The 20,823-nt window shown below is 38.8% G+C and overlaps 1 protein-coding gene across 1 annotated transcript in view; it reads left to right on the top strand.

Moving 5' to 3' along the window:
* Nucleotides 1-20,823, top strand: part of LOC124163041 (sodium- and chloride-dependent glycine transporter 1-like) — a 158,359-nt gene that overhangs the window by 105,404 nt on the left and 32,132 nt on the right. Inside the window, exons 3-4 of the mRNA XM_046539824.1 lie at nt 6,812-7,090; nt 9,192-9,345. Coding sequence (XP_046395780.1) covers nt 6,812-7,090; nt 9,192-9,345 — 433 coding nt within the window. The remainder of the gene's footprint in view (nt 1-6,811; nt 7,091-9,191; nt 9,346-20,823) is intronic.

Here is a 20,823-nt window from a genome sequence, read left to right as displayed (position 1 = left end):
GAATGATTTTTATTGTTTTAGGACTTATGTCCTCTAAGAACAATAACAATTTACTGTACAAATATCGTAGAATAAATAAAAACATAGAATCATAGTTGTGAGCGATAAACCAGCAGGACTTTTTCCTGGTGATTCCTGTAATTTTTATTTATTTTTATAATATTTTGAAGGCGTAGGGTTAAGCTATAAGTATTATGGCTGTATTTTATTCTAGTCTTGATATCCGTTATTTCGACTTTTGAGCATATGTTTCGTGGGATGATTTCAATTGTGTTTTGTATCCTAGGATATATGCAGTTACACATAACGCGAAAGATATTGATGTGCCTATGTTGCAGGATACTGCTGGTTTGTTTGATCACGCGTCCCCAAGATACCAAAGAGTGAGGAGATGATAGCAAATGTAAATTGAACCTTGTCACAACTAATCATAGAAAGATTGAAATGAATAAAATGGAATATGAACAGAGTTAATTTTCTGGCCGTGTAAGCGAAACTCCGATGTATTTCACGCCAGAAACATCTTTCTTGATGAATGCCGTCAAGCGGAAACGTGTTCCCGATGATGGCTCAGGCCACTTGGGAGAACAACTCCCTCGACTTCCCTTCTTTGCTCCCCTCCTCTCTTGGGGCCTATTCCCAAAGGAAACTGTATCAGTGATATCATGCCGTTATTCTCCTCCTCTTTTTATTTTTTCCCAGAGTGATTTTATTTTGCGACTTTTCGTAGCATAATTCTCAAGCTTCATTATTATGTCTCTCCACTGCAGCTGTACGGTTAAGAAATAAGCCATTACTTCTCATTGATTTTCTGATATTTTATTGGAGCCTTATTATGAAAGCGGTAAAAATTCCAACATATAATATATATTTTTTTTTCGCCAAGCTTCATATATTGTTTTATTTAGATAGTATCTCTCTTTTGACTGCTATCGTGGAAGAAGAGCCATGAAACATGTTAAGTGCCAGTTCTTATGGTAAACCACATGTATTATCATAGAAAATGTTTCATTAATGGTTTTTAATGCGATTTTTTGTTTTTACAAATGTCATTTTTGTGGCATTGCCTTATCCACTTTCCGATTTTTAGCATCAATTATTAAAGTTCATGTTTTTTTTCGCTTTCAAAGATAGGCTCATGTTTTGATATGCTACGAGCAACGCATGTTCATTTGTATCAGAATCTATTCCCTAGACATTGAGTCTTACTCTCATTAAAATTATTTTGGAATTTTATAACTGATATTGGACTAAAATATATTTACATTTTGTATTAAACGTAAACAAAAATTGGATAAAGTGAAGTATTTTATGGGGATGGAACTTGTCTTTTGGAATTTCATTATTCCTACTTATTGCGAATAATTATTTAATTCAAACGCGTCGTCTGTTGTTGAACATTTATGCGTAAAAAAATAACAGAGCTATTTATCTTATAATGACAGAGGGAACTGTTGAGTAATAGTGGATTATAATTAGAATGCGATGCACTTTTAAAATAGATAACATCCTCAACAGATTAAAATTTCCCTTGTACGTCAATTATTCTCTTAGTATAAATTATTTAAAACTAATAATTATAAGTTCAGGTTTTTATTAAAGTTGAGGGCCTGTAAGTTTTAAACGAATTATTTTGCTAGCCAATGTAGAATGCCCTGCATCCTATTCCATTTCATTACCTCCAGGAACCTTGTAGAGAAAGTAGTACTAATACTATTATGTGAAAAAGTTTTATAGCACCTTTAACCATATTATCCTTACATCTCTGCATCTACCTACTAGCCCTCAAGCCGCCTCGCCAGGCGCCTGATGGGAGGTACTAAGGCATCAAATCGATCGAGAACATTGGAAGAATAAGTAACAAGTTGTAAGAGAGTTTACAGCCTGAGTTCGTACTAGCATTAATTTAAGTTCTTTGAAAGCAATTTATATATTATTCTTTACCACTTCTGTACACACCCTATCGGAAAAATATCCCTCCTTATTTTTTTCATATTTCCGTCGAACCTGGAATAATTGTAGGGTTCTAATACGATTTTCTCATTGCCACTCAGAAAAATAACTGTTCTTAATTGTTATCAGTTGCACGAGGCCTTCGAGTCGCTAGCGACTTCCACACGGGCATGACCTTTGTCTTTGGAATTCGACAGCGACGATATCTGCTCGTAATTATTGCGGCGTACAGCGAGCACCGGCATCCACGCTCACGATCTTCACGGCCCCAATTGGTCACTAGCGATGATAATTTGAGTTCCTAGAATTGAGAGGTACTAGAAAAATACTAAATTTGGGCATAAATCCTATTTCTGAGGATATTCTGGTATTTTCTCTATCTTAGTTTTAGAACGGCGTCTGATGCAGAGTGGACTAATTTTCGGCATCAGCGGTGCGGCGGCGCACAGATCTATTCTCAGCTTAAATTAAATAAATGTGACGCGAAATTCCTACCCCGTCTCGTGGTAGATAATGAGCGTGTTCGCCACTTCATTGTGAAAGATCTTGAAAAATAAAGACAACCATATTATTCCGTTTAACTTTCCGTCGCCCACTTCTCCAGCTGTTCTAGGAGGAAAATCGCCGGGCTTAACCCTTTCGCATATAAGTTGATGACATCACGAGCTCATGCCGAGGAAAAAAACCGCTTCTCAGCTACTCCTCCGGCCTCGTGCATGGGTCGCGTGAATTTCGTAGTTTATCACTTTCTCATGAGCGATTCTTTCCATCTATAAAAGGTTCTCCCTCAACGAATAAATGAACCAGATCTCTGATGACGTCACCAACTCATGAAAAGTGAGAGACAACTCTCGCATGATTTACTTTGAACTCATTGTTGTCTTTGAACTCAGGAACTCAAGATATTTTGGCCTTAAAATCTCTTCTCCTTCCATCTCCGAATTCTTTCTATAAATTGCGATCTTAGGAATGAGTGAATGTCCGCACCATATAAGCGTTGAAATATTATCTGATGGGATAATTGTAGTGAATAGCTTTGTCAAACCAATCTTTGAAATTTGATTACTCGATGACACCGCGAGTGCATGCCGAGCTGTTTACCGCAGCTCAGCAATTCCTCGGCCTTTTTCACGGGGATCGCGTGGTTCGTTATTTTTAACACTTCCTGCATTGGGTTTTTTCCAATAAGGGCGAATGTCAATATCCTTAGGTTTTTCCCACGTTTTTTCACATTTATTTAAAGTTGGTAAATGTAACTTTGTTCACTTTGCACTTTCTTGTAGTTTTTAAAAGCATACCTCTATGTCTATTTCGTTATAATTTGACTGCATTTAATTTCAAGAGTAATTTGACAATGCATGGAAGGTGTGGCTTTTAAGTCCCAATCTCCACCAGTAAAGACGAATTATTATTATTAAACTCATGTGAACGGTCGCTCCGGTCAGGGAGAAGAGCTAGCCATGAACTAACAAATGAAATTATATCAATTGCGTCACCAATTCATAAAAAGTGGGCGACAAATTGGGTGCTTTTTCTTACTTTAAACTTACGAGAGAACGGCTAAATGCGCAAGATTTGCTTTCCGTCGTAACGTATCTTTCCTTTCCATTCACTGAAATCTGTCTTCGAATTGCGATTTCGGATCTGAGTGAACGTTCCTATCAGGAAGCTCCCAACGATCACGAAATGGAGGGGAGGCGTTCGCCAAACGGACCAGAATGCATCGCGCGACTCGTAAACTCCCCTAATTATGAAGGAAGAAGTTTGTTCATAGAATACTTCACTCTCTCTCTCGACGGGTCCAATTTTGTCTCTTTGGTGTCGTATTACTCGATTGAAACACAAACTGTCTATGTTGTTTGGATAAAAATAAACCTGTGAAAATATATACCTGTGTGTCAAAAATAAAATTTTCTCTCTGAGGAGATACTGAGGTGAACTATTACAATATTGAGATATTAGAGAATGTGTACGATTACCTTCATTGTAAGCATTTTCCTTCATTTGATAGCATTTTTTTGAATGGGTAACATGAAACGAAAAAATTCACATTAATAACTTATTAACATTTCGCGTGTTTTTATACTTTTAACTTTTTTAAGAGAACGGCTATCACAATGGAACCTTGTAACAAACTACCTATCAAAAGACTGATATTACTAAAACGGAGTATAAATATTGTCATTGCACAGAAAAACAATATATTAATAATATGGCTGTACTTCAATTTGTTATTTGTTAAATGTGCAAAATTTTCTTTTCGTCCTAACCATCTTTCCATTCCATTCAGTGAATTCTCTCTTCACATTGCGACTTCGGGTCTGAGTGAAAGGCACCATTGGGGAGCTCACAAAGTTAGGCGTTCGCTAAACGGCCCAAAATGCATTGCGCGACTCGTGAGCTCCCCTATCGGATTGGGTGCTTTAGCGCAGAGCGAGAACGTGTGGCTCCTCCCCACCCATCGCTCCGTTGCATAACCAGCCCAGGAGGGCAGCGTGAGAGGCCATCTTCCCATTCAATCTGTCGGTGAAGTGGATCGCCTCTCTCCCCTGGCCCATAATCGCTCGCGTCAACCGTCCCTTGCTCACAAAGGGTGGAGCGACGGCTTTAAGGGCTTTCCTCGTATTAATAGTCAGCCCCCCTCCACAATGCATAACCATTCAACACCTCCCCCTACCCTTATATCTCCCCTCATCTCAAGAGAGCCTCTCTCACTTGCACATCCTCTATCTCTCTCCCCTTCCACATGTGGTTGTATCAACTAAGGGGGCCGATCACTCCTAATCGACGTGCTTTTTTTCGTTACGTATTACTCGCTTGATCAAAACTAATGATATCAATTTGAAATGTCCGCAGCTTATAATGAAGTCAGTCGTAAACATTCTCCTGATAGTTAAACACGTTGATAATTAATTAATACTGAAATTTACGGCCGTATTCATAGTTTCCTTAGTTAGCTACTAACGCCTAAGTAGCGTTCTAAGTAGAATCATACTATCACAATGGTATCCATAGATCGTTACAAAGGACTACTAAGCTTAGTACGCCACTATCTTAGTAGCCGGCTCTTTAGCACCCTCCTGCCTTGATTAAGGGAGGTAATAAATATGGCGGACATTGTGGATGACCCTACTCAACTTCTATTTGTATACTCTTTGAGATTTTTTTCGCATTTGTACAAAAATGGAACACGAAAATCCATTCTTCAAGTAAGGCAGGCAATGTAATTGTTGACAGAAATTGAAATTTTTGTATAGCTACAAGGAAATTACGACGTGTAGTGAACTTTCATTGTATATTCAAGTATACCGGGACTAGCCACGGTGATAACTTTTACGGAGTCCCCCGCAATGCACAAATTGTGCGAATGATTTTTTTTCTGTGGATTTTTCGCACAACTTCCATTGTGTCTCCAGCGTAAATGAACACAATTTCTGTCTTTAGTGTACCCCCAGGTGAATTAATTGCATATAGACGATGAAATAGAGGGTGAAGCGGCAATTGAAGTGATTTATGTGTGTATGAGCTTCGATAGAATTATTTATTTCATCCATACTGGTTTAAGCTACCGTATGCATTTAGATGAAAGGTACATAAATGGTACGAAGGGGATGTGTTTCATATTCGAAGTACTTGTTTTTTAGGGATATAATTAACGCGTAGTAATTTTCATTAGTGTGTATGCATATAAGTGCTGTTTGATTTTATTGCCTATTTTGGTAATTTTTTGTGACCTTTCGCCCAGTGTTTAATTCATGCATTTCGTTGCGCTGATGTGTTTTTATTACTGTATGAGTGCTAATGAGATTCGTCGTCCGCGTCGCTTTTTGTCTAAACCGGATTGAAATTACCTCAATGGAGATAACTACCTATATTCTTGAATAATTCGATAGTGATACGTTGGGCTCATCACTCCTGCTCGATGTGTTTTTTTAATTACGTATAACTCGTTCAAAACTAATGCCATCAACTTGAAATACCCAGAGCTTATAACGTAGGCAATCGTAAACATTCTCCTGTAACTTTTGATACTTAAATACGTTAATAAATATTGAATACTGACATTTATTGTTGTTAGTGGGTGGTTGATGGAAGGTAAGGGGGATTTTTGAGGAGAGAAAATGAGATTTGATCGAACGAGGGAGGCAAAAGAAAATAAAACCGTATCTTGAATAAAATAAAGCGGATACAAAAAAACAAAGTAAAATTTAATAATTCACCTCAGTATCTCCTCAGAGAGAAAATTTTTATTTTTGAGACACAGGTATATATTTTCAAGGTTGTACTGTACTTAGCAATCAGCTATTATCGTCCGATAAGGTTTTTTTTACCAAATATTCGGAAGCATTCATACAAGTTCCAGTTTATTTGTTAGCTCTGCTGCTCAATCTAAATAGAAAACGGCATTGCTTTCTATTTTGAATGGGGAGGGAATCTAATTATTGACTAATAATATATATCACGACGATACCGCCGGGTCCCTTGTATGCAATTTAAACTGGGTAGTAAGCTATAAAAACCAAATAATAATTAAGTTGAGCTACTAATTGGCTTAAGTAAAAATGTCCGAAGACAGGAAAATGGCAATTAAATTTGGAAAAAGTGAATGTCTCTAAAATGTTTCTTGACAGAGTTTAGAGGTATTTACTGTTTTATATTTATTATTTGACTTGGCACTCATGCCCAGGGAAGACATTCATAAAAACCCTGGTCTTGGGTGTGACACGGCATGGTTTAAAGCGACAAATGAATATGGCGTTCCGGCTCTTTCTCCTTGATGAGCTCGCGTTGAGGCGCCAGACGAGAATCGTGTCGTGTCCGCACCCTCTCATCCCTCATCTGTCTTCCGTGTTCGCAGGGGCGTTCCTCATCCCGTTCACCATCATGCTGGTCATCGCAGGCCTCCCACTCATGTTCATGGAGCTGTCCTTCGGGCAGTTCGCCAGCCTCGGGCCCGCCGCCATCTACGCCAAGTTCTGCCCGCTCTTCCACGGCCTCGGCTTCGGAATGGTGGTCGTCTCCACGATCGTCATGCTCTACTACAACCTCATCATCGCGTGGACCATCTTCTACATGTTCGCCTCGCTCAACAAGCAGCTGCCATGGCTGAACTGCGAGCCGGAGTGGAGCTCGCTAGGTGAGTGGATGTGCGTGGTTATATGTGTGCGGGGGATGGATGGTTGTCCGTCACCGTCCCGGCGCAACTCCTAAATGTTCACTGCATATATATTCAATGTTTCGTGGCAGTTCTGTGTGGATCTTCTAATTCATGGCTTAATGAATACTTAGAAACTCTGTAAATTTCATACGGATTTATTTGGTACACCTCCACCGATTTCAAAACTCACGTGTAATTTTCAGAATGAAATACACTTTTGTCCTCATGGCGAGTGCTTTCATATACAAGTTTAATGATCACGCAACGCTGAAGCACTAAGATAATTTTTCTAAGTTGCAGAGTACCTTCCTCCCATCCTCCTCCTCCTCCCATCATCCTCCATCCTACATATATTTTATGCATGAAATAAAAATTTTATGCATTAAATTTTCATAATTAACTATTTATTAATTATTATTATGGTATATTAACACACTCGCCATGAGGAAAAAAGTTGTATTTCTTGTTAGGATTGCCACATGGGTCCCGATTGACCATGTAAAGCTGTGTGGAATCAACGAAGTTTCAATGTTTATTTAGCCATGAGTTCTCTGAACCTTTTATCTCCACGGACAACCCATGATTCTTAGCAAAAGAGGCGCAGCAAACTCCTTTCGGGAACAAGCGCCGCGTACTTGAGCATTGTTAGCAATAACGGCAAAGCTTGTTGATTTAAAAAAATAATGCATGCAAAAGCATTGAAGTACGTACGAGATTTAGATATGAAGGGGAGCTTGGGCAACCTAGAATGTGGACCTGTGTTTAGGTTACCTTCAAGTTTAGCTTCTGGTCTTTCGTCGGAAAAACATAATCAGGAAATATCTTCCAAAAAATGATATATTTAACATTGTATATTTATAAAATGTGTATATTTTTCAAGAAATGAGTCTTACATATTTTATATTAGCCAATTTTTTACTTTTGACTTATGAAGTTAGGATAAGTGAACTTTTGTGCGTAGAGGGTTTTATGCTATACATTTTCCCCCTACTGGATCAATAAAAAATGCCTAATAAAGAGCAATTTCAAGTATTGAATCAACGGAAATGGCGGCTCATGACGTTTCTTATAGATAATTACTCACAAATGCCTTTTTACGAGATTATAACGGGCCTAATTGAATCAAATTAGCTCCTCCTATGCGAGCCACAAGTCAATGTATAGCTTATAAATGCAATGGAATATAGCATCAAATTTTCTAAATGGCGTTTTTACGGAGATGAAAATTGTCCATTCTGACTGACGAGTGTTGCTAAAACCATTACAGTAATTTTTTGTGCATTTCCATAGATCATGCGAGCAACGGCGTTAAATGATCAAATTATTGATGAAGGAGTAATTAAAGCGTTGACATGGGAAAGGTAGTAAGTCACTAAATGTGAATTTTACAGGGGTCAAAAGAGAGAGGTTTTGCCAACATTGCAAAGCTCATATTAGTGTAAAAACTTCGTCAATCGTTGCAACTGATATATTTTACCAACTGACTTTCTACCTTGTCAATGCCAAAGGCATGTGCATGTACTACCTACTCCATGAATTAACGAAATTTCGATTATTTCTGACTTACCGCCTTTCCAATATCAACGCTTCAATTAATCATTTCACTCTATCATTCGCACTGTGATTGGATACTTCATTTCCAGCCATAAGATTTAGTGGTGTCATGGTGCCGGAACGCGTTGCGACGCAGTTCTGGCACTGGTTAACAAAAGTCATATTTGTCAAATAACACTTTTATCAATTTTGTTGCTTCATACTTTCAAATATATTCATTCGTAACCAAAACAAAAAAGTAATAAAATATAAATAATAAATTGCAATAAAAAACACACAGAGTGGTATTTCACTTCTAACAAAAGTTAGGGAAAGTGCGTTCTGGCACTGCTAATTTTGCCATGACGTCTTTGCTAAGATTCATATTATTTATTATTTTAGCGACTGGTGGCAAATCAATGCATATTTTCACGTAGTCTGATTGGTGGAAGATATTTTTCAAGGCAAAAAAAAACCGCGGCTCTCATAAGCGTAAAACAGTTCCACCTAATGACACCTTCCTCTAACACTGTCTTTTACTCTGCAGACTGCTACTCATACGAGATAGCGGACAAGTGCGCGGAGGAGAACGGCACCTACTACCAGAGGACGTGCTACAACGAGAGCGAAGCGATAGCCAACAATATCACGTCCTTGGCCGAAACGGGGGAGAAGAGACCGCCCGCCGAGGATTACTTCAAGTGAGTCTTTTCCTCCCAACCCTCACACTGTATTCCCACGACAGAGCTATACCCAACCCGAGCGGCATCATCTGACATTTTTGTGTTTAAAAGTTAAAAATTTTAAATGACAAACATCACCTTTAGATCCCCATCCCTTTGGTAATATTAAAGTGATGTCATTTAAATATTACTTTGGACACTTAATTTTAATAATATTTTAATAATGGTGAAAAATGAGTCCAAAAATACGTTATATATCACCATTTGATATCACCGTTATTGATGGAACGGAGATCCCAATTCAATATCGCCTATGAAATTAACTGTGAATGGCAAAACTTTGACCAGTTAATATTTTACATAGCGGAGAAAAAAGTTGTAACATGAAAATCATGCCAAAATGATTTCTTCTTTTGGGAATGTAAGAGGTAACTAAATTTGTTGATAAAATTTAAAGACATAACTGTTTTATATCACAGATATGGGAAATAAAAATTATATAATTTTCGAAGAATTATAGGTACAGGCAATAGTAAATTGTTTATTAGAAGTTAAAAAAGGCATGACGATGGCCCTTAAGAATGCTGTTATTGCGTGAGACATCATGTCCGAAGAAAATGATGATGGCAACCATTATTGATAAATAGAGAAAAGCTAGCTCCCTAAGAGAAGAAGAGTGGAATAAAAATTAATTTATCCAATTTCAATTTGAAGTTATCACTTGTTTTAATGTGCGACGGTGTATAATTTTTATTTGCGATAGTGTACGATGGTATAGGGCTATCCTAGTTTCATTGAATCAAACACTGAAATACCTCTGTGTATGTAATGATACTCCTACTGAAGAAGTCGCACCAAAAAACGAAGTATGTTTTTAATAAAAGTCCTTATATTTTATTATCTTCTACTGTTTTAATTAATGGTTGCTATTGATACGTAAAAAATAAAATGAATTCTCGTAGGTGAAAAGGGTATTAATTGGAATGAGAGAAATAACTATATATTTTATTTTGCATTCATCACTTAAAAAATCGTTTATTTCTTTTCTTTTTCCCATCTCTCTGAAATTCAATTTTTATTTATTAGATGTGAAGAGTACACGAAGCATTTATTCAGATGTACATGCTAAAGAAACGCCCTCTATTGCGCCTTAGATATTTGACTATGTTTTAGCTGACGTGACTTGTGACATCATTAAATTTTTGCTGTTGATTTTGGAATAAATATTTAGCCTCATTGGCGAATTTAATTGATTTTAAGAACCAACAGCGGCTCACATTTGCGGAATATCCGCAAAGGGATAAAATTTCTTGGTATCTGAAGAGAAAAAGCAGCTTGTGCGAATTCGTGTAATCAGGGTTACAATCACACTCATAGTGAATGATTATTCCATTGTGGAATTTTTATACGTGCGTATATTATTCTATTTATATCCATCTGTAATATATTTAAGTCATTAATGTATTTAAGTATAAAATATGCTACGTATATAACATTTAACATTACGTTGGGGAAAACTTTCATGATCGAGGTCTCCAAATCTACCCCTTTGAAAGGAGGGATACCCCTCCACTCCCCACTCATCCCTTGGCGTGTCCCATAGACCCTGATTGTCCCGTCCCCTCAATCAATCAGGAAGAAAGCACGCGCCACTTATTAAGTCGTGTTTCTCAGATGGGAGCGCTCTTGCTTAACGCAATAAAACTTCTCCTCTCTTCGTGTAAAAGGAAAAAGTTTGGCTATGGCCCATGTTAAAATATGCCTTAGTAACTGTGCTCTACCATACGCGCTTAAAAGTAGACTTTTCATGTTATATTTCTGAGAAATTTCAGTTTCAAATTGTGTAAATAATAGCTAGGTGACTTGTAAAGTTATCAGTTTGAGGAAATATTCACCCCTTATGTAGTGAAGATAACATCGAAACAGCTAAAAGAAAATATCATTATCTCTTTTAATACGATGCTTGGTCTAACGTGATCGTATTTCGCCTTTTGGTAACTTTGATTTGACCAAAATACGGGAAAATAAATTGAATTTTCGTCCTTTACATCTCAGAAAAATTGCCGTTTACAATCACGTCAGCTATAGCAATTTTAAAAACTAGAGGTATCGATTCGGCGGGATATTGTCTCTTCTAGCAGTCAGTGGGGAGGGTGGTGGAATAATGGGTTGAAGGCTTGGCTACCAACCGGAGGGTCACGGGTTCAAATCCTGGGTCAAGTCTGAGGACATCCCCAAACCAAAATCCTGGAAGTGCGAGATAGCTTTGGAAAAAAAACTAGCCTCCCTACCTTGAAAGCTTGATAACTCGCTCACCTGTGGCGTAGCGTAGGTTGAGCTCTACCCTTACCTAACCAAGCCAGCCTTCTGGTTGAATCTTGTTGTTTCAGGTGTGACTGCGCGGAATTTACTAATTATAATGAAAAGTAATAATAATGACTTGGTTTTTCCACTAATGTTTGTGGTATAGTATAGTTGTGGGTTAATGTCGCTCTCGTGGGGACCACCGACGGTCAGCCGCGCTAATGAGGGTCCAACCTCGACTTCGAGCCTAATCCGACCCTTTTCGGGGACCCGAGCTCGCGAGGGATGGACCCAAAACACCGGGAGGGCCCCCACCCATCTGAACCACGTGTAGTACATTTTGCATTTTACAATTCTTTTAGTGCTATCTACAATTTATTGGCTTTATCGTCTTCTTGATCACACCAGGAATACGGGCTTTTTTTGATCGTCTTTCTACGATGATTTTTAAGAATTTTATCCAATCAGCGATAAAAGTCCCCTTCTGACTTGGCAACGCTGCATCCAGCAACTTGGGGGTGGGGTAGGAAAGGCCTCTCGCTCCACGCTGAACAATGGCATTCTCAATTCTGGGAAGTTCTGCGAGCCATTTCTAGGGTGTTTGGCAGGGGTGATCAATAACCAGCATGCATTTGGACTCCAACATGCAACAAATTATACTACTATATGCTGTTAGAAATAATCCGTAGTATGTTGGCGACCGTAAGATATGGTTAACTTCGTCAGAAAAGACACTGCTTTTGAATTTGTCTAAAAGATTTAGCCTATTTTCCAATCATGAGGGTCCCAAACACTGGCAGCGTATTCCAAATCTGGTCTAACGAGGGAAAAGTAGCTAATTTCTCTCACTTTGTCGTCGCACTGTCCTAATATTCCTTTAATAAAACCCATTTTACGATTACCTTGACCGGTTATTTCTCGAATATGTTTATTCCACGATAGATCATTATTGAGTCTAACTGCTAGATATTTCAGGGATTCAACAGTCTCTACTTGGCTCCCCCAATAATATAGCTGCGTTGTAGGACGTTATTCTTCTTCAAGAAATTCATTACGACGCATTTTTTCCAAATTTAATTCTACATCTACATTTACATTATACCCTGCGAGCCACCTCTAGGGTGTTTGGCAGGGGGTGATCAATCACCAGCATGCATTTGGACTCCCACATGCACACCACACCGTCCAAAAAACGTCCCGTATGATAACAAACTATACTACTATATGCTGTTAGAAATAGAATATAGAATAGAAATTCAGAAACATGCATTAAGTTTTACATAGGTTAGTAGGCTACACTACAAGTCATGCAATCTATTTACGAGTTCTATTGCTGCCGTTATAATCTCTTATTGATCGTGGAAAAAATGACATTCGGAATCTGTCTGTTCTACAATCTATCTCTCTTATTTCATTTATATGATCTGATTTTCCGTAGTACGTTGGCGTCCGCAAGATATGGTTAACTTCGTCAGAAAAGACAGTTCAGTTCAAAAATGAATCACTTACTCTTGTAGGAGTGTCATTACGATCAGTTTTCTATGCATCCGGAATTCAAGACCAAACTTCTCCGGGATTGTGTGGCACGATGTCACATTTCTCGAACCCTGATATCATGTTTGAGTTCATTTTACTTTCTTCAACCAAAGCACTGAGAATTTTTGCCAAAAGTGTTGGAAATACATTCTTTTCGATGGTTTTATAACTATTAAAGTTCCACAATTATGGTCTGTCAGTATGGCTCTCCATTTGTTTTTTACGAGGAGCGAAGACCGAAAAATCAAAGGGTTTGACATAAATGATTGGACGATGGCGTAAGAACACAAAACGAATCAATCGTCAACCAATGGCATTAAAAGGCATTCCCCAGTCAGCACAAACTAGCACATGTTCGAGTATCTCTTCTTCCTTACCCTTTCTCAATGCCGTATGGCGCCCTGGATTCTTTGTATGGTGACACTTCACCTTACTTTCAATTGTCCTATGCGGAATATTGTACTTTTGGGCTGCTTTTCCACTGCTCAATTCATTACAAATCACTGCGGAGACAGCAAGTGGCAGCGTACTGTCATCATAATTTCGATACCTTCGGCCTCCCAACTTGGTATTAAAGCGTCTTGGCATTTGAAAGGCCTATAAAACGAATATGAAAAACGCACCTTTAGGAAAAAGTGTACTGGTAGTGGAGAAATAACAATATTGTCGGTTGGCAAAGTTGTCCCATTTCCACCAAGTTTCCTGGTGCAACATTGCCAAGTTAAATTATTAAATCTAAATACAACAAATATTTTACCATTTAAAGCGATTCTGAAAGTAAATTATATGCTCTATTGAACGATACCAGAAGTTTTTACTTACATTTGAGTAAATGGGAAGGGCGAGACACTTAAATAGACTACCAAAAATATTCAGTTTGGCCCTACAAAAACAAAACACTAATAAAGACCTGAAAACAACTTGTAAGACTACAAGTGTGTGGAAAGGCTATCACTCAATATCTTGTCTGAGTGATGAAAACATAGGCCCTCTCTCGGATAATTAGGAAACTTAGTAGGGCACCAAACATAATATTTTTCAAAACCTGGCAAAGTTGCCCCACTTGGCAAAGCTGTCCCTGTTTACGGTACGACGCATTTTTTTCAAATGTAATTCTAACTGCCAAGCATCGCACAACGCTTGGATAGCAGCAAGGTCATTCGTTAGTTCATCTATATCTCTGCTGGAACGGATGATTTGTTACACGTCGTCTGAGGAAACATTTCCTCCAAATTTACTAATAAAATTATGCATATACTTCGATCTACGCTCCCGTAAAGAATGAGCAACCCTGTTAAGCCTTGAGATTTTGCAGCTATAGGCAGCGATGAAGGACGGAGGAATTGTACTTCCTTGAATGAAAAACAAGATCATTCCATAGAACCTTAACCCTCATACGACGAAAAAATGAACAGTATAACACTTTCTAAGGAGTGCTAATATTACTCTAATGAGAGAAAAATCAGGAATAGTAAAGGACACAAATTAATGGGAAAAGGAATTAGAAAACATTGATTCATCATCAGCTTTAAAAAAAATAAGTGCTCTAACGAAGTGTGGACTAGCGTTCATTAAAGTCCTTAATGGTTTGGGTGAAAAACGAATTCCCATATCTATCCGTTCGGCAAAACATCTCTCTTAATTTATCGCTTCTGTCGGACCTGGAAATATAGTGTGGCTCCAATATTATGTTCTCTGTGTCGCTCTTAAAGACATCCATTCTCAATTTCTCAAGCAATCTAAGCCTAGCGCGCAGCCTACTAGTGGGAGGGATAAAGTGGAGGGAGGGAAAATTGCTTATGTAAGGCAAATAGTAAAATTGGAGGCAAGGAACAGCCATCTAATCACAGACGCTTGACTTCTTTTGAAATTATGATTCAACTGACGTTTTATGCTTATAGTTACTAGCTGTGTTGATTCTGATTTGCTTTTGTCGAATAGGCTATTCACAGGCATTTGTTAAAAGAATACTAGGGAAGTGCGACGACAAAGTGAGAGAAATTAGCTACTTTCCCTCGTTAGACCACATTTGGAATACGCTGCCAGTGTTTGGGACCCTCATGAAAAAGGCTTAATAACAGAGTTAGAACGCGTGCAAAGAAGAGCTGCCAGGTATGTGAAAGGGTATGTTGTTTCTAGCAGCATATAGAAGTATAATTTGTAAGTATGCGTGACATTTTTTGTACCTTGTGATCTGCATCTTGGAGTCCAAATGCATGCTGGTGATTGATCACCCCCTGCCAAACACCCTAGAAATGGCTCGCTTAATACCAAGTTGGGAGGCCGAAGGTATCGAAATTATGATGACAGTACGCTGCCACTTGCTGTCTCCGCAGTGATTTGTAATGAATTGAGCAGTGGAAAAGCAGCCCAAAAGTACAATATTCCGCATAGGACAATTGAAAGTAAGGTGAAGTGTCACCATACAAAGAATCCAGGGCGCCATACGGCATTGAGAAAGGGTAAGGAAGAAGAGATACTCGAACATGTGCTAGTTTGTGCTGACTGGGGAATGCCTTTTAATGCCATTGGTTGACGATTGATTCGTTTTGTGTTCTTACGCCATCGTCCAATCATTTATGTCAAACCCTTTGATTTTTCGGTCTTCGCTCCTCGTAAAAAACAAATGGAGAGCCATACTGACAGACCATAATTGTGGAACTTTAATAGTTATAAAACCATCGAAAAGAATGTATTTCCAACACTTTTGGCAAAAATTCTCAGTGCTTTGGTTGAAGAAAGTAAAATGAACTCAAACATGATATCAGGGTTCGAGAAATGTGACATCGTGCCACACAATCCCGGAGAAGTTTGGTCTTGAATTCCGGATGCATAGAAAACTGATCGTAATGACACTCCTACAAGAGTAAGTGATTCATTTTTGAACTGTCTTCAATCCTGTCGTCACAATCAAACAAAAGTTCGCCATAGAGAAGAAGACGGAAAATTAATGTGGCCCCTGGAGAAACCATGGACAAATCACACCTGGTCACTTCCAAGCACCTCCACACAAAATCTTGTTGGAGGGACTTGCCAAAAGGAGAAAAATTAGGGGAATGACAATAGCATTCCACGTTCAATGCATTGGGTATCTTGGAGTACCATTCTATATTTAAGAGTTTTCTAAATAAACATTATTTTTCCGTTGTTTTATTGAGGTTTCCGCTGGATATAACTCCGTTGGCAAAGTTGCCCCAGATCCATAGAATCTTTGCTAACTACATTTTCAATTTTTTTAACATATAAACTTTTACTTAAGTTGTCATTTTTGCACAAATTTTGAAAGTAGAGACCAAGAATAATGGCTTAAAATGGTTTTAAACCATTTCCGTACATGAACTTACAAGAATGCGGTTGAAAAAGAAAAAAAAAGTGGCAAAGTTGTCCCGGTTTACGGTAATGAATTTCTGGAAGAAGAATAACTTCCTACAACGTAGCTATATAATTCGGGGTACCCAATTAAAGGCAGTTGAATCCGTGAAATATCTAGGGGTTAGACTCAATAATGATCTATCGAGGAATAAACATATTCGAGAAATAACCGGTCAAGGTAATCGTAAAATGGGTTATGTTAAAGGAATATTAGGAAAGTGCGACGACAAAGTGAGAGAAATTAGCTACTTTTCCCTCGTTAGACCACATTTGGAATACGCTGCCAGTGTTTGGGACCCTCATGATTGGAAAATAGGCTAAATCTTTTAGACAAATTCAAAAGCAGTGTCTTTTCTGACGAAGTTAACCATATCTAACGGACGCCAACATACTACGGAAGATCAGATCATATAAATAAGATAAGAGAGATAGATTGCAGAACAGACAGATTCCGAATGTCTTTTTTTCCACGATCAATAAGAGATTATAACGGCAGTAATAGAACTCGTAAATAGATTGCATGACTTGTAGTGTAGCCTACTAACCTATGTAAAACTTAATGCATGTTTCTTAATTCAATTATTATTTCTAACAGCATATAGTTGTATAGTTTGTTATTATACGGGACGTTTTTTGGACGGTGTGGTGTGCATGTGGGAGTACAAATGCATGCTTCATGCTGGTGATTGATGACCCCCTGCCAAACACCCTAGAGGTGGCTCGTAGGGTATTATGTCAATGTAGATGTAGATTGGAAAAAATACGGAATTCCACAAAGTTATGGCCAATCCAGCGCTGGTGATGAATCAATGTTTTCTAATTCCTTTTCCCATTAATTTGTGTCCTTTACTATTCCTGGTTTTTCTCTCATTAGGGTAATATTAGCACCCCTTAGAAAGTGTTATTCTGTGCATTTTTTCGTCGTATGAGGGTGAAGGTTCTATGGAATGCTTTTGTTTTTCATGCAATGAAGTGCAATTCCTCCGTGCTTCATCGCTGCCTATAGCTGCAAAATCTCAAGGCTTAACGGGGTTACTCATTCTTTACGGGAGCGAAGATCGAAGTATATGCATAAATTTATTAGTAAATTTGGAGGAAATGTTTCCTCAGACGACGTGTAACAAATCATCCGTCCCAGCAGAGATATATATATAGATGAACTAACGAATGACCTTGCTGCTATCCAAGCGTGGTGCGATGCTTGGCAGTTAGAAGTATGGTGTAAGTTAGGTATGTGAAAGGTCGTTACGATAGTCTTGTTAGTGTAACTGACCTCTTAGATAAACTCGGATGGGAATCCCTGTCGGACCGTAGATTGAAAAATAGAATAAACCTTTTAGATAAATTCAAGAGCAGTGTCTTTTCTGACGAAGTTAACCATATCTTGCGGACGCCAACGTACTACGGAAAATCAGATCATATAAATGAAATAAGAGAGATAGATTGTAGAACAGACAGATTCCGAATGTCATTTTTTCCACGATCAATAAGAGATTATAACGGCAGCAATAGAACTCGTAAATAGATTGCATGACTTGTAGTGTAGCCTACTAACCTATGTAAAACTTAATGCATGTTTCTGAATTTCTATTCTATATTCTATTTCTAACAGCATATAGTAGTATAGTTTGTTATCATACGGGACGTTTTTTGGACGGTGTGGTGTGCATGTGGGAGTCCAAATGCATGCTGGTGATTGATCACCCCCTGCCAAACACCCTAGAGGTGGCTCGCAGGGTATAATGTAAATGTAGATGTAGAATTAAATTTGGAAAAAATGCGTCGTAATGAATTTCTTGAAGAAGAATAACGTCCTACAACGCAGCTATATTATTGGGGGAGCCAAGTAGAGACTGTTGAATCCCTGAAATATCTAGCAGTTAGACTCAATAATGATCTATCGTGGAATAAACATATTCGAGAAATAACCGGTCAAGGTAATCGTAAAATGGGTTTTATTAAAGGAATATTAGGACAGTGCGACGACAAAGTGAGAGAAATTAGCTACTTTTCCCTCGTTAGACCAGATTTGGAATACGCTGCCAGTGTTTGGGACCCTCATGATTGGAAAATAGGCTAAATCTTTTAGACAAATTCAAAAGCAGTGTCTTTTCTGACGAAGTTAACCATATCTTACGGTCGCCAACATACTACGGATTATTTCTAACAGCATATAGTAGTATAATTTGTTGCATGTTGGAGTCCAAATGCATGCTGGTTATTGATCACCCCTGCCAAACACCCTAGAAATGGCTCGCAGAACTTCCCAGAATTGAGAATGCCATTGTTCAGCGTGGAGCGAGAGGCCTTTCCTACCCCACCCCCAAGTTGCTGGATGCAGCGTTGCCAAGTCAGAAGGGGACTTTTATCGCTGATTGGATAAAATTCTTAAAAATCATCGTAGAAAGACGATCAAAAAACGCCCGTATTCCTGGTGTGATCAAGAAGACGATAAAGCCAATAAATTGTAGATAGCACTAAAAGAATTGTAAAATGCAAAATGTACTACACGTGGTTCAGATGGGTGGGGGCCCTCCCGGTGTTTTGGGTCCATCCCTCGCGAGCTCGGGTCCCCGAAAAGGGTCGGATTAGGCTCGAAGTCGAGGTTGGACCCTCATTAGCGCGGCTGACCGTCGGTGGTCCCCACGAGAGCGACATTAACCTAGTTGTGTAATACCATAGTTGTGTATAAATCATATGCCGAACACCAAAGTTATTATTACTAATTTTAATCCAGTTTTAATCAATGAATAATATATACATATAGTGAGAATGGCATGGGAACGGCCAAAAAATAACGTCATGAGCTCTGACGTAATCGTTGACGTCATTGGATTTGCATGTTGCCGCTGTCAGCAATATTTTGCCTTATCAACGCATATCTTACATAATCGAGTTCTGTAGTACCTGCTGCTTTAAAAAGGAAGAGGGGAAGGGGAATTACCCGCCCCCCTCCTCTTCCCTTCGCGTGCCCTACAGACCCCGATTAACCCCCTCCCCTCACTCAATCAGGAAGAGAGAGCGTGCGTCGCTTTGCCGTGTCTCCGAAACAGGCGCGCGCGTGCGTGCGTAGTCTTTTGGCACGCACGGCATCCCCTCCCCTCCTAAGTGTGTGGCGGGGGGGGGGGCGGCATCAACAGGTGCCTCCCCTCCGCCACTTGGGAGGGTGGTACCCCAGGAGAGCTCCCTCCGTCCCTAGGGACGGGGACGAGAGGGGCTTCCTATACGGGACGCACGCCCTAAAGCAGACCCGCCCCTCTCCGTGGGAGATAAAGAGGGGGGGGGGCACTGCCGTGCGCTCTTTCCCCTTTACGCTCGCCGTCAGTCGCTTTTTTTGGGCTTTAAGGGCCCTGAATACCTACCTGTTAAACACCGCTCCTGATGCTTTCCTTTGTGAAACGAAGACAGCCTTGCTGTTATTCCCACCTCGCTGATTTTTTTGTTTTCGAAGGAAGACTAATTTAAGTGATGAATGCACTCAAAGAAAACTCCCAATATTATTACAGAATGTATTAAATTAAAACTATAAATGTAATATAAATTCAATATAAACAATATACCAGTGGAGTGATTTTTATTTAGAATTTGAAATGTTAATTTTATTATATACCACTGTGTAATATGGAACCTTCTGACCAGCCCTATGGCTTAGAAAGACTAAGTTTGTGTAATGAATATATAGGCATTCACTCATTAAAATATATAAATTATCCGCAAATATTCCATTTTTCGTCATTTGTGGCGGGTAGTTGCAAAACCTAGAGGGGAAGCTGATTTTTTTATGTTTCACCCATGAGTTCAATTCTTAATCTAGTCATTCAAATAATGCTTGTTTATGGCACGCACATAGTAATGTAGTAGCAGACATCATCGGTACTCTGTTTTAGATTTTGAGTATAAGATTCAAAACTAACGTAAGAATTCCGTTCGTAACCGTGCTACCCCAAGTTTTAACGTTACTTGTGCTATTCAAGTTACAGCATGACAAAATATATTTAATTATATTTCGCCATTAAATTTTTTATCCTCATATTACTAGCTTTTTAATAAAATGCAAAGGATTATTCACCCACCTATGTATATTTCAAAATTGTAGTTCCACTAGTACTCTCATAATTTAAGAAAGGCCGATTCCTACTTTCTAGGCGCCGGCGTCACCCATGTCTTCTTGATTTCGTTCTCCGCAACGACTAAGGCTAGATATAAATAATTACCCGATGCTGAATTTTAACGCGGCATGAAAAAGGATATAGAGAAAAAAACTCGAAAGAGACCGCATAACTC

Source organism: Ischnura elegans, chromosome 7 (genome assembly GCF_921293095.1).
Source record: "Ischnura elegans chromosome 7, ioIscEleg1.1, whole genome shotgun sequence".
NCBI classification, from domain to species: domain Eukaryota; kingdom Metazoa; phylum Arthropoda; class Insecta; order Odonata; family Coenagrionidae; genus Ischnura; species Ischnura elegans.
This window is presented reverse-complemented; position numbering and strand designations above follow the sequence as displayed.